This window comes from Phascolarctos cinereus, unplaced genomic scaffold (genome assembly GCF_003287225.1).
Source record: "Phascolarctos cinereus isolate Bilbo 61053 unplaced genomic scaffold, phaCin_HiC Scaffold_4;HRSCAF=312, whole genome shotgun sequence".
Lineage (NCBI taxonomy): Eukaryota > Metazoa > Chordata > Mammalia > Diprotodontia > Phascolarctidae > Phascolarctos > Phascolarctos cinereus.
Window position 1 is genome coordinate 378009548 of NW_027555847.1, and position 27510 is coordinate 378037057.

The 27510-nt window shown below is 36.1% G+C and overlaps 1 protein-coding gene across 1 annotated transcript in view; it reads right to left on the reverse strand.

The window, feature by feature from the left end:
- Positions 1-2968: 2968 nt before the first annotated feature.
- Positions 2969-27510, reverse strand: part of ARK2N (arkadia (RNF111) N-terminal like PKA signaling regulator 2N) — a 118640-nt gene continuing 94098 nt past the window's right edge. Inside the window, 4 exon segments of the mRNA XM_020985763.2 lie at positions 2969-6971; positions 13660-13753; positions 13756-13785; positions 24215-24397. Coding sequence (XP_020841422.1) covers positions 6782-6971; positions 13660-13753; positions 13756-13785; positions 24215-24397 — 497 coding nt within the window. The 3' untranslated portion in view covers positions 2969-6781.

Here is a 27510-nt window from a genome sequence, read left to right on the forward strand (position 1 = left end):
AGGTAAACAGGAAAGAGAAATTATAAGGGACTTATTAAAGTTGGACTGTTTACATTCCTACATGGAAAGATGATATTTATAAGTCATGAGACCTTTTCTTATTATTAGGGTAATTGGAGGGAATATATATAGATAGAGGGCACAGGGTGAGTTGAATATGAAGGGATGATATCCAAAAAAAGAAAATTAAGGGGTGAGAGAAGATTACACTGGGAGAAAGAGAAAGGGAGAAGTAGAATGGGGTAAATTATCTCACATAAAACAGACAAGAAAAAGCTTTTACACTGGAGGGGAAGGGAGGGGGTGAGAATGAGTGAACTGTACTCTCATCAGATCTAGCTTAAGGAGAGAATAACATACACACCCAATTGGATATGGAAATCTATATTACCCTACAGGAAAGCAGGGGGGGAAGGGAATAAGAGAGGGAGGGGTGATCGAAGGGAAGGCAGATTGGAGGAGGAGGTAATCAGAAGTAAACACTATTGAGGAGGGACAAGGACAAAGGGGAGAACTGATTAAATGGGGACCAGGATAGGATGGAGGGAAATATAGTTAGTCTTCCACAACATGACTATTATGGAAGTGTTTTGCATGACTACACATGTATGGCCTATGTCGAATTGCTTGCCTTCTCAGTGAGGGTGGGTGGGAAGGGAGGAAGGGAGAGAATTGGAACTCAAAGTTTTAGAAATGAATGTTAGAAATTGTTTCTGCATGCAACTGGGAAATAAGATACACAAGCAAAGGAGTATAGAAATCTACCTTATCCTACAGGAAAATAGAAGGGGAAGGGAATGGCAGGGGGGAAGACAAGGGAGAACAGATTGGGTAAAGGGGGAATCAGAATGCAGGACGTCATGGGGTAGGGGAAGGGGAGGGATGGGGAGAAAATTTGGAATTAAAATCTTGTGGAAGTGAATGTCGAAAACTAAAAATAAATAAATGGGGAAAAATATTAAATAAATTTTTAAAATGCTACAAAAAGAAAATCAACTTCACAAGAATTAAAAAAATGTAGTCACATACCTTTTTCAGTGCTGTGGGAAGCAGAAGCAGATTCCATCTCTAGTATCTGGGAATTAAGTGGTAGTGCCTAGTTCAGTTCCCAGAAAGAAAGTGACCAGCATCCATTAGAGTACCAATCCTGTTCCCCAGAATCTTCCTGTGGGCAATTCTAGGGCCCATAAATGCCACCCAAAAAGTGACATTGTAAGACAATATTCTGGTTGTCAGTGTGGGTACTTTGGGGGAGTAGGGAGTAGAGATGAGAAATAAAAGCATCCTGGTATGTACTTTAGCCTTTGATCTAAAAATACCATATTCACTTTGTGAAGAGAGACCTAAAGGAATCCTGCTATTATCAGGAAAATCAACTTTGGCATCCTGAACAGCAACAGAAATGTCAGGAAAGGAATAATATTGAATTTTAATGAGTATTATTCACTTTTCAATCCATCTATCAATATTTATTAAGTGCCTACTTTGCACAAATATATACAAAGCAAATTATGTGTGAGATCGTTGTTCATCCTTTGTTTTCAAAGAGGATCAATGATATCACACACAATGTGATGGGCGATGTCTTGACTTGCACGTGAACTGGAATGAAGAGAGGCAGAGCTGCACAGAGTCGTCAGTCTCACTCTCTCTTCCAGTCATCTAAGTCCAGCGATAGGACAAAAGTAGATATGACTGGCAATGGCCTGGGATGCAATGGATGACCTTGGTGTCTTTACTGTCTGACCAAGCTTTAAGCACTCCACCGCACTCATTCCACCTGCCTTCATGGCCTTTTGGAACAAACTGTTCTCATCTGCCCATGCCACCAGGGGAAGCCTTCACATGGTTGCAGTAGCCATTCCCCTAACTCACCAATGGGCTTGAGGCCTGTCGGTTACCCTCACCCTGGTTTAGCTCACTGGGGTGTATGAGGTGCTCAAAGAGGACTGGCACCTCTGGTGTAAGGGCTTGCTGTGCCCTTTTCAGGGCTGCTCATCCACCTTTGGTGTCCACCTTTCACCCAATTCTCACCTGTGACTCCAAGAAGCTGTAGCATGCACAGCAGCCACACCCAATAAGACTGTATATATACAGAATAAATAGAAAATAAGAGGGAAGACATTAGAATTCAGGGGAGGGGAATATTTCCAGTAGAAGATGGGGTTAGTGGGGACTTAAAGGAAGCCAGGGAGTTCAGTAGTATGAGCAGAGGCTAGAGGGCATTCCAAGTACGAAGGACAGCTACAGAATATGCCTGGAGTCAAGAGATGGAGTATCTTGTACACAGAATAGTCAGGAAGCCAGTATCAAGAATGTATATTGGGAATTAAGGTATAACAAGACTGGAAAATTAGGAGGACATTAGGTTATGAAGGGTTTTCAATGCCAAATAGAGCATTTTGTATTTGATCCCAGAATCTGACCCCCAGAATTGGGGATGGGGGTGACATGATTAAACATGAATTTTAGGAAAAGTACTTGAGTAGCTGAATGGAAGGTGAATTAGAGTGGAGAGAGACTTGAGGCAGGCAGAACCACCTGCTGGCTATTGCAATAATCAAGGCATTAGGTGAAGAGGGCCTGCCCTAAGTGACAGAGAAGAGCCATATTCAAGAGATGTTGCAAAGGTAAAATTGCCAGGCCTTGGCAACAGTTTGGTTATGGGGATTAGTGACAGTGAGGGCACTGGAAGGATGCTGTTGCCCTCTACAGTAATAGGGAAGGTAGAAGGAGGGAAAGGTTGGGGGGGAGGGGAGGGAGGAAATGTTGAGTTTAAGATGTCTCCTGGACATTCAATTTAAGATGTCTGAAAAGCAGCTGGAGATGTGAGATTGGAAGTCAGGAGAGATTTTGGGGCAGGATAGGTAAATTTTGAACTCTAAGAGATGGTAATCGAATCTGGAGATGCTTTAAATACTACCCTCTTACATGAAGCAGGGAGAAAAAAAAACACCTCAGACAAATATTATTGTTTAAATACACTCTATTTTATTTTGTCTTAAAATAGTTTAACCTTTATGCTACAGACTTATTTCAAAAAACAGAAGGTCTTATCTTGCACCAAAAAATATATATATAACACTCTGTTTTATTATTTTTTTCTCAAAGACCATTAAATACTAGATGGAAACAAGAACTAAATAATGAATGTAAAGAAGAACCAAATTTCTTTTAAAACTAGAGTTGCACATTTAAAAACATTAATTCTAAGCAATGATTTGTCTTCACTGCATCAAGTTCCAAGTTCAAACTCCAGCAACAGTAGATCTGTTAAACCACCAAGTGCATTGGTTCCTAGCCACACAATGGCTAACATTTCACTTTCCTGGTGAGAGGAGCAAAAAAAAAAAAAAAGAAAAAGAAAAAAGAAAAAAAGGGCTTTGCTGCCCTTTGCTCTCTTTAAAATATAAAACAAAAACAAACAGAATAACATTTCCTAACTATCCAGTGATTGTGGGTGTGTTTTTTTAAAGATCACTACCCTTTAAAATTTGTTAAAAGAATAAGAAATATGTAGTGTTTTTAAATAAAATGGAAAACAAACCCAACAGCTTGAGACTAAGATACGTGATTATTTTAAACTATAAACAGTGCACAATCTGAGGAAGTTTGGTTAGGGCAGAGTTGTTTTTATATATACATGGAAGTCACATCATATACATACTGGAAAACAGGAATTTAGGGGCTCTGCTTATTTATTTATTTATTTTTAACAGGAAAGACTAAACTATGTCCTCAGTTCCCTCAGACACCTTACGAGATAGGAAAAAGCAGGTAACTAACATATTGTTTTTCCCTCTTAGTTACCTACAATGCTAACTTGCTAAAAATGATGCATATTACTAAAATAGCAAATCAGGAAAAGATTTGTATTCACAATTGGTACAATGATGCCAGCATTATGGGATGCTCAACTGCAAAGAAAAGGGGCTCCAATTAACTTGGCCCCTTCAAATGAAATAAAAAGCAAAAAACCAAACTAGCAGATACCAAAAAGCAGCAACTACATCTTATAGGGCATGATCACACAACACATAGGTCATTGGTTCAAATTCTAATTTATTTTTTACGTTGGGATAGAAACCAATCTGTGGCCTAGCTGTACCATTTAGCACAAAGGTAACCCTGAACACAGCACTATCTCTGTGAGCTATTTCTTTGGGGAATTTTTCCTATTCTTTATGTTATCAAATGAAAAATTTATATAGATATAATCCCCTAAAAAAAACTCTAAGGGTCATCTAAACTGCCTTCTCACCATGGAATTTTGTTAAAATTAGGACATAGCTTAAAAGTACATGTCCAGTCTACAAGGGCTATCAATGAAACGACTAGTGCCCAGAATCTCTGAGGCATCAGCATGTAAAAAAATGGGCTCCAAATATGTAGAAGAGTGAGTGTAATGTCCATGACATTATCTTCTCTCTCCTCTGCTTAGTTCCTGGATCTCTATCTCCACTACCATTTTGTTTTGGAGACTATTAGAGTTTAGTTGGTTGGGATGTCTAAAGAGGGAAGGGGCAATAAGAGTTGAAAGGTACTACTTGCTGGTAGGACCAAAGTGTGAAGAGCTTAGGGACAGCTCAACTCTCCTTTTCCTACCTACGATACAAAAAAATAATATACAAATAACCCCCCAAAAAAATAAAGCACTAACACAGAGGATTATATGCTATGTAGAGAATTTGTTGCAAAAGGGTCAACAGTGTATTGTTTCTATGGCCCGTATACAATGGGCTACAGAAATAACTTTATTAAACTGAACTTTCTCTATAATAGTATTTACTTCAAAGGAGTTTTACAGGTGTCTGTGGAGAAAATAGCTAAACAAATTTGAAGTGATCATGACCCACCTTATACTCTTCAAGTTGGTTTCTTTGAAAAACAACAGATCAAAAGTTGTGCATTCAGCTTGGCAAAGTACTTTAAGCTAAGTAAATAACAGCTTGTAATAGTACAAAGTATTTAATAAAAATAATGCCGAAATTAAATATGAACAGTCTGAGGACATTAATAACAGTCAGATTGGAATATTGTTTCCATTTCAGCCTCACTTTTGGTCTTTGGTTTTGCCAAGAGGCCCATATACAGGATTGAATCAAGATTCATAAACTGGAATTGTTATTTCAAAAGCCTGAATCTGAACAACTGATGGAAAACAAAAGCAAATGAAAAAATACCAGAGAAAGGAGCTGATCAAAGAATATGTGATCAAAAATACATCCCTGTAGGAAGAGGGCATTAAGAGCCCAAAGTAGTAGAAGGGGTCCACTAAGAAACTATGCTTTACTAAAAATAAAGTATTTTAAATATTGGACAAATAGGGTCAGGCAGACTATTCGGACTGTGCAGTTCTCATGCATGCTCCTATGATAAGCAGCAGCCACTGATGCATTAAGGGCTACAGGTAAAGCAGCTTACCAACAGTTGAATTACCAGAAAACCAAAAAGGAAAGGCTAGGAAAAAACAAAAGGTGGGGAGGTCCTGAAAGCAACATCACTTTACCCCACCTCTGTACATGGTATTGTTATCAAAGCTATTGCTTTCAAGAGATATGAACAATAAGTGAAATAAATCCCAGATACCAAGGAGCTAACAATGCCACAAAAATCTCAACTTTGGCATTTCCTGAATTTTCCCTATTTTTAATTATGTAAAATCTAGAATGTTGCATCATGTGCTTCTTATGGCATATATTATTTTTTTTAAAAGTAGGAAGGAGAAAGATATCCAAGCACAACATCAGTTCAGCATCAGTTTATGTATTTAGCGCTTACTGGCTATGCCCTACATGGAGAGACTTGCTATGAAAGAAGGCACTTAACACCCTTGCCAAATGCCATGCAAGCTTATGAGTTCCTATAGCCTCCCAACTTTGGCCTCTCTCTCTGTTTCAGGCCCATGTAACAGGTTCCCAGTTTCACCTTTATACATTTTCCAGTTATATTTGAGTAGACCAGAAAAAAAAAAAAGAAAAGCCAATGGAATCAGAATGGAGATTTTTTTTCCATTGATACCAACCCTCCTCAGAAAAGTATTATCCTGGAAGTAGCTACTAGTCAAGAAATTCTCATTTTTCAAAGTTAAAAGTTATTGCAAACAAGGAATCAACAGAAGTCAACTTAACAGCATTTGTGATCACAACATCAGAGCAAAGTCATTCAAGTTGTGGCAAGTCACCAGTCAGGAGAGTAGTCAGGAAAGAGAGCAGAAAACCAAGTTAAGAGAGAAACAGTAATGCTTCTGTTTTCTGCTTAAACGGACAAGCTATTAAAACACATGTCCTACTGAGTGCTAATAATAGAACCTGACTGAGAAATGTGCAAATGCCCTGGGGCAAGAGGGCCAGTGGGAAGGAAAGGAAGAGCTAACCCTGTAGGTTATAATTTCACTCACAGAGAGAAATACAAGGTTCCAAAACCCCAGTTAAAATTCACCTTGTAATTAAATTAATATTATTCTATTAGGAGTGAGGAAGGCAGAGCTGGATAGCATTTCCTCTGATTAATATTCACCGCATATAACTGCAGTTTTTTTTCCCCCATAAAATTCATCATTATCTCTCAGCTTCCTAATGAAGGAGGGAAAGAGTCCTTCATTTTCCTAAATGACTTTTAAAAGATAAAACCTCAGTGTTTTTTAAAGGGGTAATTCTCCACAAGTTTCAATTCCACAAATGCCAAGAGCAAGGCTTCTGAAGTTGAAGCAATGACAATGAACTTCTGTGCCAAAGAGAAAAGGAAGGGTACAGTGGGGAAGAAACACAGTGACATCGTATTACAGTAGGTATTTGCGTCTGCTGTCTTCATCCAAGGTAAGATCGACTACTTCCGAGGGTGAAGACCAATTCTGCTGGGGAGTCACGGATGTCCATGATTGTGTTTGCCGGCTGCTAAAATATTGTAAGCCTGAGCCATCCTTCCATGAAGACACGCTCTGAATCACACCACCTCTAGGATGTACACACCTACAGAAGGAATAATGAAAGTAAAGTTAATTCTGCAGATGTTTGCTCCAAATATTAAAATGTAAAACAATGTAGTCTCAGTTGTATTGGCTAGTGCCTTTACTACTAAGACAAGTCTGATATGTATACTCATGTAATCCAAAACACATCATGTATGTATGTAACAGACATGGTTTAACATACAAAGGCCAAGGATCACAACATTGGACCAAAAAAAAATATATACATATATATATATGTATATGTATAAAACTTCTGAACTGTCATGGCTCTGTCACTGGTCGACTGTGGGTATGTCACATATTTCTGGAGAGGCTCATTCTTTCTCACTATTGAGGGGGACCTAGCAAGGAATGACAGTCCCTGTCCCCTTCCTATTCCAGGGGTGACTTACTTTTTGTTTTGTTTTTGTTTTAAATATAATTTGAGATCCTTAGGCCAAAAGATACATTAGATAAATTATATTGCTAAAGGGAAACAAAACCATAAGAAAATTAAGACCTAATATTAACTCAGCTTTAAAAAACAATGTCAGAGCAACAGAGGATGCATGCTCACCAATAATTATAATGATGATGATGATAATAATAATAACAATGATAATAAGATTAATAATTGCAATATCAATGTTGGCAATATGATTTAAAAGGCAGCAACAGCAATACTATGATACAGATTAGATTTCTGTAACTCTGTTCTTCAGTGAGGATTCCTGAGTACTAGAGTTTGCATAGAGACCAATTCCCCTATGAAAAGAATATGGCACCTTTCTGTTCTATTACAGACCATAGTCTCTGGGGGAGCAAGATTGGCAGAGTCCTTATATATTGGACTCAAACTCTCAAAAGTGGTTCAGGTTGGTGGGACAGAATTATTCATCTTAGAAATTCCTTCAAGGGTTATTTGGGAGAAAAAGAATCATGAACAGCTTAGATTTCACATTCCTTGAAAGGCTCTGTAAGTTTCTCAGGATGAAATATTGAGTCAGATATGAAGAGGGCAGCTGGTGGGATCAATACCACTTGTGTCCTTCCAGCTTAAGTACTGACCATCCCTAATTAAGCTTAAATGAGATCTAACAGGTGGCCTGACTACAGTGACACTGATTCCCAAAGCAGGGCTCAGAAGATGTTTATAGACTGTCTGTATATAAAAAGTGGTATTGAAGCCCTTGGAACTTTCAGTTCTGACTGAACACTACCAGCCCAACCTAGTTCAGCAGAGCACTAGGTTAGTAATGATGACCAGGGATCAATGCCAAAATTGTCTCTGTGAGTAGATATACTTTGGCCTGAACACAGGAACTTTAAGTTCCTGAAACAGGACTCCTGTTTCCACTGGAGAATTAGCCTGAAAGCTACTCCTTTGCCAAATGGGTGACTGAGGAACAATCTCCTCCTCCCAGCCACAGCAGTGACATTACTTAAAATTGTTGCCAAGATATTGTTAGCTTAATGTCTCTTCTGAAATTGGTGATTTAGCTATGAACCTGGGAGTACTTATATTCTTAAGGCTAATTTCTGGTATAACACAACTAGAATCCAAGAAAACAAGAAGCATAACATCAAATAAGTCAGCCCAGATTTAGTACTCCCAGTCTGACTGGCTAAGCCACAGAAGAGTTTTGACTTAAGACTCTTAAAATTATCTCTCAACCTAATGGCAGATAAAAGTGTTGAATAAGAAAAGAGCAAGGAGACAGTACAGGACTCAGCAATGGATAAACGTGAAAATAGAGGGAACTGTACAGGAGAAACATATGCTGGAAAACTGTAAGATACCAATGAAATAATACAGAGATTTTCCCCTAAGGTCTCACACAAATAGTATCTGTTATTGGGATGACTGAAATCTAAAAAGAGATTGTTAAAAGCTATAGAAAACTGAAGAATCCACAGGAAAGGGCTGCAAGGGAGATAAATGCTGTGAAGAGTCAAGTCTAATTAGCACAATTTTAAGGGAATCTTAACATAAAAAGGAAATTTTCATGTAGTTTGCATATCCCTTTTTGATATGGACCAGAGAGGTCAAAAGAGGGGCAAATGAGCTAACTGAACTGGACCAATCCAATGACTACTTCCTCCCATCTCCCACGAGAAATTCTGGTGTCCCAAAAGTCTGAGTACTTTTTTGAGCTTTAATAATTTAAAACTCCATTAAGACTTTTGGATCATTCTGTATTTTCATTTGCATGTGACAAGAGGAGGGGGTGAGGAAGAAGCACAATGCAATCAAGCTTTGAGTTCCATACTGACATATTAGCTCACTTGACCCAAAAAAAAAAACCAGAAAACTTTCCTTAAAACTTTTTCCTGTTTTAGAGAAACATGATCAATTTCATATCCTTCATCCACTGAAACCAGATTTTTTTTTTTAAAGAAGAGGTTTCACAATGTTGAAAAGAAAAAAACACAAGGAATACTGGTTCAGATTAGCTAACTTATTTGTAGGAGATACCTTAAAAATTAAACCTTTATGCACTTATTTATAGATCACTCTACTTTTGTGGTAACATTCCTATTTACTTTTCCTTCTAGAACACTAAGTGATTGCTCATTATTTAATGGAAATATTTCTGGCCATGGGCCCCAAGTCTTTCAATCTGCCTCCTTCAATTTTCAGCATTTATCATTAATAGATGTCAGCTTCTAGGAAGTCTTCAGCTTAATATGTAAAAGTTTTCCCACCTCCCATCAATTATTTGGTTAAGGACCTATGTCACCATTAAGGTCAATGACCTAAGGTGCTAAAAGGCTAACCCAATGGAAAGTTGCACAAAAGCATCTGAGAAAATGCAATGACAGGATTCAAAGAAGATAGGAGGGTTGGGATATACCTAACATGGTTCAGTGACATGAAACTACATGTAGCCTCAACAGATTTCTTCTGCAACCACCTTGTTACTGGTGCTAATGAAGAAACAGGAGTAAGGCAATTTATATAAGTTTATTATACTGAGATCAGAAACTCATTTATTTTGTCAAAAGAGGGGACGAGAAAAAGCACAGAACCCTACATGTGGCTGATTAAGTTCAGGGCAACACTAGGAAGGGTGATAATACTTCCATCCAATGGAAAGAGAAATCTTTAGTTGTATCTCAATAATCTAAAAGATAATACCCCACACTGAAAGCAAGTTGTCCACAAAACACTATATGGAAATGATGATGTTTGGATAAAGAAAAGAAATTCAATGCATCAACCATCAACACAAAGCAGCCATCAGCAAAGTTTCATTCAACTATCAGCTCAGAAAGCATGCTTTCTAGTCTAGGACTACAAAGGAAATGTGGAATCGAAATGAACATATCACAATTGCAAATAAAAGAGCGGGGAAAGAATTTAACATGCAAGGAAAAGAAACTATTATATCACCAAAGCACATACATCACAACCAAAATGACTCAATTCAAATACCAAAACGCTTCCAGGGAGGAAACATGGCACCAAGATCCCAGACTCAGAGCCACCACAATCCCCCCAAAACAACCACTCAAGGACAAAGCCTGAGTTTCATAAACCCTCAAAATTCCAGTAACAATTTGTAACATAGATAGGAAAGTACAATGAGAACAGGACAACTAAATCCAAACAAACATCTGACTTGAGCATGCACATCAAACTAGAACAAAAAGATGTGGATCAAAACCTAAAACCTTTTTCCATGCGATAACCCTGCCAGAAGCCCATCAATACTTCATAACTGCAACCCTAGACCTGCAAGAGAAATAAATTCCAGATAAGATACAAGCAACCAAAAGGCGCAATTCTGACGCAACAAAAAAGAAAGCTTCCCCGTTCACTTCATGGCCCTTCAGCCTTTGTTGTTTTATATGGAGACCACCAAAAAGGAAGCAGGTCAGGAACTGCGGAAGGCTTAAAGGAAGAGGTCAGTGAAGCCATCCTCATAGTCCAAAAGGCTGTGTCCACATGCATGTGCATGGGTCAGTTAAAAGGCCTTCGTTGTACTTAAAATGAAAAAAACCAGCACTTCTGGTGAATAGGCTCTGAAATGCCATATTGTTTTTAAAATGGATTAGCCATCTATAGGAAGAATAAAATTTCTATAGCAAATAAACATACAAAACAGAACCAAAGACTTATTCCTTATATTTCAGGGTTTAAGACAACAGAAGAGAATGTCCCCTGACAAAAGAGTTGCAAGATATATTTTACATTTATTCAATCACTTGGGTTTATACAAAACTGAGACCATATGTCTCTCTCCAGCGCATTTACAATTTAGGTAAACAAGGAGGACAAAAATCATTGAAATTACCAGGACTAGATGAAAACAATGGACTTGGCTCTAGCTTCCATGATTTTATAGAACTGTAGTGAATTTTTAAAATTTTTCCTGAGAGCTCTGACCTGCAATTTAGTCAATGTAGGCAAAAGTTTTTAGACATGGAAGTAAAATAAAGGCTTTATGATGGAAGGTGGAATGGAGAAGAAAAACACAGAAAAAGAGGTAGCTAGATAATTTAGGCTTCTGGCCACAGGAAGATGTGGAGAAGCAGCAGTCACCAAGATAAACATAAGCTATGGTAATTAAATGATATGCCTAGTCATAAAGAAAGAAAAGAAATGGAGATTTAGGAAGAAGTAAAGGTAAGAATACAGTGGGTACTACTTTTATTGGGAACTGAATAAATTAAGATTTTAAATATTAGACAAAAAGAAATTAAAAAGGGTATGTGTGTTGATGGTATAATTTATGGTAATTCTGCTGATGTCATTCTGAATGACATGAAGAAGAAAGAAAATTTGGGAGACCAAAATAAAAAGAACAGCAGCAGCAGCAGCAACAACAACAACCACCAAAAAAAAAAAACCTGTGATATTTAAGATGGAATTAGCTGAGCCTGAAGAAGACTGGACATGGGCTTCAAAGTGAGATTTTTAAATACAGAAAAATTTTAGAAGGACTTTTATAAAGATGAGAAAACAATAAAGAAGCTCATTACAGAGTCAAAGATCATAAGGCTAATAGCTAAGAAGATATGGAAGATTAATAAAAAAAGAAACAGATGGCAAGGAGTAGAGCGATATGAGGAAAAAATGAGTAGTTCTAACTTCTCCCTAATAAGGTCAAGTTAGCAAGAAGGAAATACTAAAATATCAGGGGGGAAAGGATAAAAGAAAAAGGATGAATCTAACAGGAAAAATGTAAAATATGAACAAGAGAAACATGGAAGTTTGGAAGAAGAAAAGAAGAGAAGACAATGGAGACATTTTAAGAGCCAAAATGGGGGAAACTAATACAATAGAAATACACTGTAAAAGAAAAAAGAGATGGCCAAAATTCAAAGATATTTCTGACAGAAAAAAAAACTGTACAACAGGATGCAATGGAGAAGAAACAGTAAAGGCAAAATAATTCACAAAGGAGTAGAAAATAGAGTTGAGAAGGAAACGAAACTTAGAGATGCTGAAGAAAGCAAAAAATGAAAGCAATGAAATGAAAAAAAAAGATACAACAGGAAAAATACAAGTGATAAAGCAATATGTAGAATCAAGAAGATTCATGATGTTCTCTGAAGAATTCAGTCCTGGGCCACTAAGGGGAAAATGTCATATCAAATCCTAAATGATGAAATTACAATTGTCAGCAGAATAAATCTCACTGCAGCAAGGAACAGATTTCTCTGAAAGATCAGTTCCACACTAGTTCTCATTACAAATATGTCTTAAAAAAAATTTATCTCCACTAAATGGAGATGACATCTGTGATTTCCCCTATACTTCAAATTTATTTGAAGCAATAAGAGGAAACTAGGTTAATTTTCCAGGCCTTTCTGAACATCCCAGATCTATATATGAGCTAAGTGGGAACAAGTAAGGGAAGAGAACAAGCATTTATTAAGAGCCTACTAAGTGCCAGGTACTGTGTTAAGTGCTTTACAAATATTATCTCATTAGATCAAGTGAAAAGTAATAGAATGCCAATCTCCTTGAAGACAGAAAATTTCACTGCCCTTGTATCCCCAGCATGTAGTTGGCACCTGGCACAGAAATATGGCACTTAATAAGCATAGAGGCTGGCATGAGGTAGACCAAATTGACTTTCATTTTGATTATCTACTTTCTATGAAAAATATTTGAGAGTTTAAAGGTTATCTTTAATTTTTAACTACCAGTCTCATTTAAGGTCAAGTTAAAAGAAGGGAAAACCGAGTGATTAAAAATAGTAATGACAAAAACTTTATGGTGCTACTTCATCTACAAAAGGGAGAAAATTGTAGCATTCCCTAGGGTATCAGCTTTAAAAACTGTCCCTTTTGTTCAGTCATTTCAGTAACGTCTCTTAAGTACTGAAAATTAAGGGGGAAAAGAGCAGCAGTAACCCACACAGATATCCCAAAAGCCCTAGTGCAGTTTGAAGCTATTAAATCATAAAAGAGAGGTAATCCTGTATTAGTTGATTTGTCAAAATTTGAGGCAATGTTGTACCACACTCCTGAACTCGGAAACTTCTACATACTTAACCAGAAAACAACTCAGAAGGAAGAAGAATTTGACAGATAATATCCACTATTCATACTAGCCATACCATTTGGCCAGTCCTTTCCTTTTCTTGGGGGAGGGGAAGGTTAAGGTTAGCAAAGGGAGGCATTTGGCATTAGTTTTTTAACCCTAGTGAAAGTAAAATTCAAATTTAAATTGAAAAAAAAAATTACTATCCTACCTTGCATGTTCCTGAACTCCCACAATCTCTACTTCACTGTCAGAAGAGGCAATATTGATTTCTTCATTGAGTTGTGCATTGCCAGAAGCTGTTTGTCACTTGCAAGGAATCCTGGATCCAAATGACCTAGGAGAGGAGAGAAAAGCCAAGCGCTATAATTTGACTTCTCATAAATAACAGAAATTTCTTGATTAAAGTTTTTAACCCAATCTCAATCACAGAATCAGTTACTCGATTAGAATAAAATGCAGTGGGGTGTTACTTATATAACATACTTGAAGGTTTCTGAGGTTCAGTTTAGCTTGCTTTGAAAACATCTTTCAGGTCAGACCTACCTCTAAGCAAAAATATACCAAGGAAAATGTTAGATTAGTTCTTAAAAAAAAAAAAAAATTCTACCCCTGAAAAATCTTAGTAGTGACAGGCAAAAACAGAATAATTAGAATTCATTACCAATGTTATACTAAAATGTTCTGTGAAAGACTGATATTTAAAGTTTTCTAAAGGAATGAGCCCTTAGCAACACTGAAATAAACTCTATTAAGGAGGAAAAAAAGGTTTCTTTGGTCCTTTATACAATTTCTAATAATAACTGCTCATTTTTACATAGAGTTTATGTTTATAAAGAGCTTTCCTCAAATTCACCTCATGAAATCAGCAGCATTATCCAAGAAAACAAGGGCTCAGAGAAATGACAAACTATAATTGAGGGTAGGGACTATATGTTATCTAAATTTTTTATTTCCCCCAGCACTGGCATAATACGCTAACCAACTGACTTCTCTAAATTAAGGTGATGTAGATAATAAGTTTAACTTTATGGAGTTTGCTTAAAATTGCAAATAGAAGGGAAGTTCAAAAGTAATGGCCCCTCATATCTGATCTGTGACTTATAAGTTCATAATAATGTTTCCCTTTTCTGGCTTAATACTTATTAATGACAGCAGAAGTAATTGAACCAATTGTATAAAAAAAATTGATGTAACTGAAATATGCTGAATGCTGAAACATCTATCCTACCTCCAAAAAGTATTTTTATGGAAATGTGAGCATTTTATGAAAAGTCTTCAAAACAAAATTCTTGCATCTAATTAAAGCATTCAACCACAATAAATGCTCAAAAGTCACAATTAATGACTTATAACAGTAACTATATAAGTCAAGTAATACTTTGTACTGTAAAACTTCCCAAGTACAAACGTCTCTGCAACTTCATATTCATAAGAAACACCACCAAAGAGTAGAATCAATTCCTGGACTGCCACTTTGTACTTGGGTTTTCTGATTTGTCAAATTTGGCCGTTACTCTCTGCCACCTTTATACCTTCACAGAACCACAAAGATCTAAAAGTGCAAGCTCTCTCAGGGGCCATCTAGTTCAGCCTCTATACACAAAAGCAATTCCCATCATGGCATAGGCGACTAATGCTTTGGCCTCTGCTGGAAGCCTTCCAAAGAGGGCTGTCCATTCCAATTCTGGACAGCTCTAATCATTAGGAAGCTTTTTCCTGACATCGTTTAAATTTGCCTCTTTGAAACACCTACACATTGCTCCAGGGCTAAACAGATGAATTCTAAACCCTCCCCAACATGACAGCCTTTCAAATACTAGAAGCCAATAATCATACCCTTCTCTTCTTTAGTCTAAATATGCTCAGCTTCAACCAATCTTCATATAACATGGCCTCATGGCCTTTCATCATCCTAGTTGCCTTCCTCTGGAAACTGCAGCTTATCAGTGTTCTCCTAATTCTCTTTACAAAGAAAAAATTGCAACTTTTTGTTTAGTATCACATTTCCGCCCCCCTTCAGGAATCTTTTCAAAAACTTCCTTACTAAGAAAGTTTCCCTAATTAATTCCCTAACTAATGCAGATCATTGAATTTTAGATCAATATGTTAGATCTTTAGAACTGAGGCCTAAAAAGATCAAGTGGCTTGTCTACTACCACATAATTCAATAAGCCTTAAAAAAACCCTGATACTTGTTTTTACACTACCGTTATTCTGCACAGATCTGTCTGCTCCCCACTAGTTAAACAAAACTAATCAGCAAAGCAAGCATGTCTGGAAATGTATGCCTTATTCTGCACTTCTAGTCAACCATCTCTCTACTGAAAGGCAGGAACAATATTTTTAAGCTTTACAACCTTTCCTCAACCTATCTTTCCCATTACGTGAATCCCCCTCCTCTGTTCTGCTCTTCACACATGACATTCCATTTTTAAGCCTTTGGGGAAGTTAGGTGGCACAATGGATAGAGCACTGGCCCTAAAGTCAAATTCAGCCTCAGATACATAATACTCACTAGCTGTGTGATTCTGAACAAGTCACTTAACGCCAACTGCCTCACATTAAACAAAACAAAACAAAACCATTTTCCAGCCTTTGCCCTGGCTGTGATCCATCCCCAGAATGTACTCCCTCCTCACCTCCACCTCTTAAGTCTTCTTTTCCATAAGATCAAAGTTCAAGCTTCTACATGAAGAAGGCTTCTCAAAATAACTTGTATTTAACAACTTTATTTTTATTCTTTTTATATATATTCTGTATATAATTATGCATGCACTTGTATCTCCCATTAGGGTGTAAGCTCCTTAAGGGTAGGGTTAGTTTCATTCTCTATATTAGTACTTCTAGTAGCTAATGGTGCCTGGCATAATAAGTGCTTAATAAATGCTTTTTGATGTATTTTTTTAATGCCTACTATGTACAAGATACGTGCGAGAAAAATGATTTTAAAAAAACAAACAAAAACAAAAAAATGTGGTCCCTGCCCTCAAGAAGCTTACAATCTAACATGGGGGCTCTTAACCTTTTTGTGTCATGAACCCCATTAGCAGTTTATGGATATCTTAGAATTATGTTTTTAAATGCATAAAATACATAGGATTGCAAAGGAAACCAATTATATTACAAGTTATTTAAAAAAAAATTTTAAAACACAAGTTTACAGACCCCAGGTTAAGAATTCGTTCTAATAAGTAGTATATAACCAATTACAATACAAAATGAAACAAATGCCGAAGAGGAATTATCAAGTTGCTATGATACTTTTGGTGCGAAGGAACACTTCTGTGTAGCCAAGACAGAGAAAAGGGTGAGGGAAGACTTACTAGAGGAGGTGGCATTTTGAGTTGGACCTTAAAAAATAGGCAGGATTTCAATAGAAAAAGGAGAAGGCATTCCAAATGCAGGGAATGGTGTTAGCAAAAGCAAAGAGTGACAACATGGACAGCTTGGTGGTGCAGTAGAATAGACTGTGGGTCCTGGAGTCAGGAAGACTTATCTTTCTGAGTTCAAATTTGACCCCAGACACTTACTAGCTATGTGACCCTGGGCAAGTCACTTAACCCTGTTTGCCTTCCATTCCTCATCTGGAAAATAAGCTGGATAAGGAAACGGTAAATCACCCCAATATCTTTGCCAAGAAACCCTAAATGGTGTCACAAAAAGCCAGACCCATCTGAAATAACTGAACAACAATAAGAGTGACAGATGCATTCAGGAGATAGAAAATAGTCCTAAATGGACCTTAGGACAATGATTTTAGGATTTAGAGCTTGAAGAGGCCTTAGAAATAATATAGTCCTACACTCTCATTTACATATAAGGAAACCAGAGCCTAAAGAAATTCAGGTCACGTAGTTATTAAGTCACAAAGCCAGGGTTCAAATCTAGTTCCTCTGATTCTGGATCTAGTAGTTTTTCCATTATGTCACACTGCATCATCAGTCAATGAAGGGGAAAATCCACAATACCATATTACGTATTTCAATAAAAATCAACCTCCCCCAAACCATCCAGATTTCCTAAGTCCATCATACCTTCTACTATATCAAGAAATACTTAAGAAAGATTGTGGATTAGAATTGATAAGACTTAACAATTGATTGGGTGTGGTGGGCCAATGAGTAGGAGGAATCCAAAGTGACTTTGAGGGTATAAGTATAATGATTAGAAGAATTATAGTGACATTAATGGAGGAAAAAGTCAGGAAAAAGAGTTTCATAGGAAAAATGAATTAGCTTCCATGCACATTAAGTTTGGCAGGACAGCTGTGTATTGACAGGACCTAAGAGGCTTTAGAAAATTCAACTATGGAGCCTGGGAGAGTGGTAAAGGCAGGAGATAGAGATTTGGGAATCATAACACCAACACCAGTTGCTTAGGTCACATTAATACAGCATTTTAAGGTTTGCAAAGCATTTAACACAAATAGTCTCACGTGATCTTCATGACAATCTTTGGGAAATTGGTGCTGTTATCATCCTAATTTTGGGGATAAGAAAACTGAGGCTCCAAGAGGTGGCCATTACAGTGGCAGCAGTAGTAGTACCAGTAGTAGTACTAGTAGTAGGACTAGCAGTAGTACTAGTAGCAGCAACAGCTAGCATTTATATAGCACTTTAAGGTTTGCAAAAAGCTTTATAAATATTGCCTCATATAATTTATCTTCACAATCTTATTATTATCCCCATGTTATAGATGAGGAAACTGAAACAAACAGAGGTTAAGTGACTTGCCCAGGGTCGCATAGCTACTAAGTGTCTGAGGTAGGATTTGAACTCAAGTCTTCCTGATTCCAGGCCCAACCCTCTATCCACTGTGGCACCTAGTTGCTACTACAACATAAAATGACTTTCCCAGGGATAAAAGTTGCTGGCACTGCCAAATGGTTCAACATCAAAAACAGATATGGTTTTGTCAGTTGAATAGATAATAAGAATGTGTTTGTACATTAGCATTCTCTTTCTTCTGCACTTGCCAACAGCCTACTAAGAGAGACCATCTGACTGGTCAGACCCCTGGGCCTTGCTATTTGCCCAAAAGTCGAACTTTCTGATGTGCTGTCTGGGGGCAGGGAGGAAGGAAGAAAGGAAGGAAAGAAGGAAGGGGCACTATAAAATACTACGAGATATAAAACTAAAATTCAAATTATTCACTTTATCAATGGGAATTCAGGCTTAGAAAAACTTTAATGTAACACAAGGAAATTCTAATATTAATGTCAGGATCTTAAAGGGATTAAGATTCATACTTCAAAGTCCCGTGAATATTACACCTTCACTGAGAAAAGCATTTACTACTAACAGGCTCCCAAAATTTGCTTTGCCTGCCACTTTCTGGGAAGCATGGAGTAGCTTCCAGAAAGACCACTGAGCTACAGCCCTGAAAAACAACAAATAGGTTATAACAAACATGGCAACTCTTTCTCCTTGATTATTCTTGCAAAAGAAAAATGTAAGAGGGAAAGAATCTGACAGTTCTCAGTGCTTTAACTCCTGGATCTACTGACAGAAGAAACTGGTCATGAAAATCCTATTTGGTGGGATAATTTGAGAAATACATTAGTCAGTGATATTGTTAAACATGGTCCTATCTATTGTTTACCTATTAAATACAGTTGTAAAAGTTAAATTATAATGATAGTGTCAAACTCAGCTTGAACACAAAAGACTTTTTTTGATAACTAATATACCATTAGTTTATCTGTAATTGTGACTTTATAATGACATCTGAAAAACACTGTACCTTTTAACAAAATTTTATAATCCCCATGTTCATCCAGCATAAATGCAGTAATTAGTAAGTACAAACTTTACCCAAACATACCCACCAATTCAACCCACCAAAATTCTTTTTTGCCCCAGTACATATAAATTGCAAATAAAACCTGACATATTTGGTTCAGTTACTTCAACCTGTACAACTCAATAAAAAATGATAATGGAAAAAGCAGGACTCTGTTCTTTTGTGGTTGGCATTTTTTTTTATTTTTTATCAAAGACAATCAGTAACAAGATAAAATAAGGCAAATCAAACAAGTGCTCAGAGATAGAAATCTGAAAACACAAATCTTATGGCAAATGCTGGGACCTTACAAACTAGGGGTGTGAGCTCATCAGCCACATTTCTAGCATTAAGGCAAGGAAGATGTGTTATATGATGATAAGGCAGCTGGGATCTGCTCCAGGCCTGTGAGATGCTGTTCTCCATACTGGGACATCACCTTAAAGGGTGAGGGATGTAGCCCCACTCCCATCTGCTTTCAGCTGTTTGGAGCCACAGACTACAGGTTCTTCCTTTCACTGAGACCCTCCTAACAGCATGTCACAAATTTCTTTAAGGACTTTCTATGCAAGCCCTAATCCCCTCTGGCCTCTTTACTGGCTCCCTCCTGGTTTCATGGGAGCCCATTGGTAAATCGGATGTCTAGAGCAAGCAGGGAAGTCAAAAACTCTAAAATGTTCTCTGAGAAACTGCCAGTGGTGATGGTGGTCTTCTCCAGCTCTGATGCAAGAATCAGGCCTGCAGAGAAAGAAGTGTAAATACCACAATTATCATATATTAAACTGTATAATAGATCAAATGGTTATCTTTATCTATGATGGCAGCTGGCTGTCTGTTTAGTCTCTTTGCACTGCCCATACACATCTCTGAAAAAAACAACTTCCCTAATTTCTATAGTTGTTAGAAAATTCTAAGTTTTTGTCTTCGCACAAGGGACCTTTTCAACTTATATAAAGAAGTCAGAACAGAGCTACTACAGGAGGAATAACCATTGAAGAATGGCAATTAGATTACATTGTGAAAATTATTTCTTTGAAAAATAAAATGACAAATTTAACTCTCTTAAGATTTTCAAGTCTACTAGGCAAGGGCCAAATTTAATTTCCTAGGTACCTTCTACATTCCATTCCTTTTTGTTTCTTTAGAAATCAAAAATTAAGAGAGCAGTGATAGTTTTTTCCCCTCTGTGTGATCCACTTTGTTTTATCATCACCTGGCACAAGGCATTAAAAAGATTTAAGATGACATAATCATTTTGGTTTCTTAGGATTCTTTAAGGTGAAATTCCTATATACTAACAAGGAATTCTAGATACAAAATATTATAATATACCTCTAATAAATGACTGCATTATTCTAAACATTCACGTCATACCCTTTGATTTAAAAAAATAATACCATTGATGTGCCTGAATCTTTTGACCAACATCCAAAACACATAACTCAACACACGTTAGAAAGATCATTTCTCTAAACTATATCATTCAGAGGAAGCAGGCAACCAACCTGGAACATATTTAAGTTATGCTCCACTGTCATCTAAGTAAACAAAAACCCCAAAGTGAGGTTAATGTAGCCTATTGACACCTTCCCAAAAATGCATTACCGAGAATTACTCTTCTTGATAGCTACAATCACCCACAGGACTATTAATATTAAAAGTTATCAAAGACAGAGTAATGAGCTGACTAAAAACAGCCATCATGGGAAAGCTCAGCCACAACATTACTACTGATCTAACACTGACCTAGAAATAAAGCGTCTAAAGTTAAATTCTCTATCTCACTACTACATGGCTATGACAATAAGGAAAACCACTCTGTGCCTCAATTTATTAATTTTTAAGAAGAGAAATAACACTTATCTTCTATCTTCCTATAAATAAAATATTGAGGGAATAAATGAGAATATAAATACATACACACGTACATGTACACACACACACACACACACACACACACACACACAGAGTCTTGAATACTTTTGAGAAAGGTCTCTAGATAAATTAAATTACCATGACAAAAGTGTCTCACACTCTTAAGTCCACCAAGGCTAAAAAGAATCCACTTTCCTCTTTTTCCATCCTTCCTATCTATTTAAAAAAAGCAAAAACCTAGCCTACAGTGAATTGCTGGTGGTTATAATAAAAAGGAAAGATTTTCAGACAGACTAATGTATTTAACAAGAACAATGAATCCCCAGGTACAATGGGGAATCCACTCTAGTCAATTTACTACTGTTTTTAGTAACAGCAACAAGCAAGAAAAAGGAAGCAAGTGGTAAAACATAGTACCTGAATGGTCCAATTCCTTTGATGACTAGTGGTTGGCCTGACTTCTACTTCATTTTCCTTAATTTGTTGTTGATTTAGTTGTTCTGTCTTGGTTTCAGTGACGTCCACTTGGTTCCCAGAACATCAACTCTTTTATAAAAATGGGTAGGTTATTCTGACCTCACTGGGGTGATAACTATCTCAGATCTGCTCCAATTTTAGAATTACAGATATGCAATCCAGGTTGCAAGGTTTAGCCTGAGGTATTCCTTTTTATCAAAATGAAACTTGAAATAGCTTTTTGAAATCCAAGTTCACTTTCAGATATCTCATACAAGGAACCATTTGACTCTGTTAAACAATCAGTCTTTTAGGTCCAAAATTATGAGGCAAATCAGGGACAAACATTTAATGTATGTATCTTTACATTATGGCATGACAGATATACTCTCAGATTAATACATTGGTTTTCTGCTGATATAACTTGACAGTATAGATAAAGTTGTTGATACATTGGCACATTGTTGAGGTACAATCTTGATAGATACTAGAACAACAATGAGGAAAAAATGATTCTAAAATTGGGGTTTAGAGGAGGCGAGGACAAAGTTTGTTAAAACTGTGACAATGACCAAATTCTCTAACATAATCTAAACTCTAAAAAAGAATTTATATTGAATGAGTGAACTTTGAAAATATTTAAACTAAAAACTATTTGAAGCTATAATGTGTTTATTAAACATAGATGTTGAAATATTTATAGTCTTAGTATAGGTGTATTTAAGAAGCTCAACTTAAGCTTAACTAAAAAGACTTCAGAAGGGGGAAATTCCTTAACATTAGCAAGGAATTCTGGTTAAATGAAATTCCAAACTAACTGTGGTGTTATTTTTTTTAAAGTATAAAAAGAAATCAGCACAGGGTTCCTCTTAAATTGATAAAGGAGGAGAAACTAGGAGTCCTATATAAGGAGCCATTGACAATTTAAGATCAATATTAAGAAATTATCCTTTAAATGACTGAGCCAAAGAGATGTGACTCCACTTAAATAAACAATTTACATGAACACAGACTGCATAAAGCAAAATATGAATAAACACGCAAAATCCTGTAGTTTATTCCTTATACCTAAGAAGGCAGCAATGTCAACTGCCTTATATTTATGTAATGTTTTATACTCTTCAAAGTGCTTTCTTATGTTACCTCATCCACACCCTGGACAACAATATAGTGAATTTATTTAATTATTACTACCCATTTTACAGATAGCCACTGATGCCCAAAGAAGCTAAGGCAACTTCCTTAAGGTATTCATAGTTCATTAGCAGAAGACTCAGTACTGGCCCAACCTCTTGCCTCCTAGTCCAACGCCTTTTAAAAAACTCCAAACTAACTCAATCACAATAAATCTCAATGTAAGTAACAAAAAAGAAATTTACAAGTGAAAATATTTTCAAGTAAATTTTTTAAGAAAAAAGGCCCTCGCAATAATCTTCTTTTAACCTCCCTTATGGTTCCTAAAAATTTCAAAGCCGGCAATACCCAACACAAAAGAAACTGTGTTCTAAACATGCAGTTATAGATTCATTATTTGGAACAATTTATTTCCCATACAAACCATGTTACAAATGATAATTGAATTTCTGGGTTGGCCTACAAAAGCCCAGTTAGCTTATTCTTAAAGAATGTGAATATATAATAAAAAAAAAAAGTAGAATTCAACAAGCATGTATTAAACATCAAGTATGCGCAGGGCACTAAATTTGGCACTAGGAAAGGCTACAAAGACAAAAAAGACAAGAGTCCCTGCCCTTGAGCTTACATTCTACAATACTGTTACATTAAGAATCTCTAGGCAAAACAGGAAAACTAAACTGATTAACAAAATTATGTTTGTTTGTTTTTATCTTAAAGCCTAGTGCTTGAGAAAAGTCACATTTACTTTTAAGAAAGGAGAAGGTAAACTGAGAATTTTGGGGAAAATCTGAAGGAGGATTTCCAGAAGAGGTATAGAGTTTAATAATACAGCCTCTCAAGCCTAACTTCATTCAAACCATAGGAATTCCCTCTCTTGTGGTATCCCTAGCACTACTCCTACATGACAACCGTACCAGTCACAGAGTTAGGATTTTTTCTTGGTCCACAAATGGAATAACAGGGAGAAGGGGGGGGGGGTTGAGGGTGAGGCACTATTCTTCTGAGATAACCAGACAAGAACTAAAAAGAATAGCAGCACAGAGTAAAGGTGGATATGTATGTTTATATGAGAGAGGATGCACGCAGGTGAATCTGTGAGAAGTTAAAGATGGAAAGACTGAGGCCTAGTTATGTGCACAATCCTCCAGCTATCTATAGCAAGTAGATTCTGGTCTTAAGAAATAATTGTCCTCAGAGTAGTTGAAGTGGAGTCAGTGTTCATAATCTGAGGATAAGTGGCTTGCCCCACATCATACAGGGAGTAAGTAAAAGAGTCAGAACTCAAATCCAGAGATATTTCACTGCCACCACACTATCCTAGTGGAATCTCCAACTGTCTTCACAAATCTAAGTGACTCAATACTATATCCTGGACAGACACTTGCCATTCATTTAATAGAAAATGAATCTGATCTGACCCATTCTGTTCTGTAGGCAGGCTACAAATGAAAGGAAAATTACTGCCAGGACACATGCATGTTATGGCATCAGAGAAGTGGTTAAAGTCGACCAACCTGCCTCAGCATTCAGTTCCTCTAGAAGCCCGCTGGTCTTCCAGGTAGCTCCTGTGTCCTGGCTTCCTACAGAATTACTGTGCTCTTGAACTACAGCAGCCGCCAATAAATTGTCCACATTTACCACTTCTGGGTCAGAGTTGGTGTCAGATATATCATAATGAGCTACAACTGAAGGTCCATCTGGGAAAGAAAGAAAATGTATACTGTATCTCTATATGGGGAGGAAAATATTCCTGGAAAAAAAAACAGAAGAACTCTCTAAATGTCAGATTCCTTTCACTATCTTATTGTATTTGCAGCAGAACAATTGTCCTTCATACAACTAATATTTAAGCAAAATGTGATACTAGAGAGGTACCCCAAGCTTACAAAGGTACATAATTTCAGAACGAGGAAAAATGTTCATTCAAAGAAAATATATAATTGTACTGAATAACATCATATTTAATTTTTTCATGATCCTAAAGAACAAAATTTTAAGAGTAAGAGGAACGATTCCACTCCATAGAAGATGAAAGTGAACTTTTATAGAAATTTTTAAAAGTGTAAAATTGATATAAACCATTAACAAGTGAAATTGTGGGGTTTTTTCACTGATTTGAGAGTATATAACTTTTAATAGATTACACTAATCAAAGCTCTAGCCTAGCAAGAAAGAGAGTAAGGAAATCTTCCTTACTTAACATTCATGGGACACATGCACTGCAGTTTGAAATATATGAAATGCCAGCAGTTTCTGAAACAAAGTGAACAAATACAACACAAGAGCAATTCATGACTGACTTGTCTATTCCAAGTAATGTACTGTGACAACAGAATGTTTATAATATTTGCAATATAAATCTATTTTCAAAATCAATAAATCCACAGTATCCATTTTCAGGATTTTGTTTTGAAATGCTTATAATGGAGAACACCTTGTGCAAAACAATTTTTTTCTCTTCACTCAAAAGACTATATTATTCAGATAAATAATGAGTAATTTGTTAATTAAGTTAGGAAAGTAGCAAAATAGAAATCACACTGAAGGATGCTCAAATTTTCATAGGGAAGGTTAAGAAAGAGATCCTTCCCATTCTGACTGGCATTCCTGAAGATTACTGAGAAGCATTTTAAAGCGAGGATACTCCAGCAGTCCACACTAAAGTAACTCACTATTCATGCTATTTGGACAGGTACCTGCTAAAAACAAAAATAAAAACAGCTGTCTTAAGTCCTCTCAAAAACAATGCCTAAACTAAAAGTTTTCCTTAACAAGATAAGAAAAAATTGGATCATAAACTTAAGAGTTTGCAGTGGTTTCAGAGGCCATCTAGTCCAACCTCTTCATTTTGCAGATAAAGATCTAGGGCTGAGAGATGTTTAGAGACTTATCCGAGGTCACATATTTGAACCCATATTTGAATCCAGGTTCCTCTGACTCCAAAGCAATGCTTTTTCTGCTGTACTACCTTGCCTCTAATCATACAAAATCCCATAACTCTAAATCCCATCAGATTTAGAATAAAACAGACATAAAAAAGAATGTCATTTGTTACTAAAGGCAATATGCAACAAGCCTAAAAATATCTCCATAAGGGATATTTTTATGTCATCCTACAAATGGATATTGTAACAACCACTGACTGGTCAAAGAGAAATAAAGCTCAGCTAATCACACTAAAACATTACTCAAAAATAAATTATTATTTAAAGATCCAATTTTTTATAAATTGCCACTGAAGGAAAAAGGAACAATATTTTTTTGGTCTTTGTTCCTCCAACTTATCCCACAGATTAATGGAATGTTACAAACTTAAAAAGAAAATTTAAATTCAACATAAAAGTAAATGGATAGTTAGATGCCAGCATATAAAGTGCGAACATGCCACAATTATGAAATTCTGACGATTATACTTAAAATAAATTTCAGATGATTTAATAAGAAAAATGATCTTCATTCCCCAAAAAGAGGAAAATTAATTTTAACAGGGACCTTTTAATTAAATAGTTGAGGAATGACTTATGATTTTATTGACGGGTATACAGTTTAGTCTAAATTAAAGACTGGACCACGATAATTTTTTAAAAAATAAGACAGCAGTGTGTGATATCTTCCGTAACGTTATCGTCAGAGTTTGAAATGATATATATGTACATACATATGCATATATACATATATACACACACACACACACATACACACACATATATCAACATACTGTGTGATCTCTTAAAAACATACACACATTGAGTGCAGAAGATACGAGGGTCAAGTACAATATTGACTATTTGACAACATCTTTGGGGAAAGAACTCATTTTAAGTTAAAATATTTAGCTCCTTTCAATTAAATTTTTTCAGTGAATGAGTTTTTAACCATTTTTGCCAAGATCACTGAGAAAAAAACTCATCAAAATATGGAAAGAACTAGAAATTTCAAATTAGATCTAAACAAAAAATCATTATCAACTCAAAACTTTTAAAATTAAATTAATCAAATGTAATTTAAAATGTTTTAACATGTAATTGGGGAAAAATAAAATACTGTATTAAAACGTCATCATCAAAGTCAAAATTGTACCACTCCTACATGTATAATCATGCAAAATGTATATTATATATATATATATATATGTAATAGATGTATATACATGCAGAGTGATATTTCTTATCACCTACCCATGGAAATAACTTGTGTGAAAGTCTTCTTCAGTAGGAAATACAAGCATAAACTTGTTATCTGTAGCTCCACTCTTGTATCTTCCACACTTCAACAGCATACCTTATAACTTAGCTTAAATTTAGTATACATTATAAACAAAAACAGCAACATTTTTCTTCATATTTTTGCACTCCATGACAGTAACAAATCTGATCACTAACTACGGTTTTAGTTTCCAGAAAGTTCAAACAATAAGTGATCAATACTTTAAAATCCTCCAATAAAGGAACTAGCTTTTCAACATTATCTTTCAGATAGGAATTTAAAATTCATGGTCATTGTGTGCCAGGGCCAAAGTAAACTTATTGTCAATGAATCTTGGTTTCATCATGATGGTGGATTATTCATATTAAGGTATAAAAATCTAATATCCTAGAGTGATTTGTCTGCTTTCAATAAGGATACTTTTTTCCCCTGAAAAAACAATTCTGAGACTATATAGGTGTTAAGGTAGCTAACTTGGGATATTTATGCTAACAGTTTGAACCTACTCATATAACTACATTAAATAATGAACAGAGACAACTTCTATCATCTATTTATCATCTGATTATCCCTCCAAGATGTGGGGAAAAAAACACCACATTAC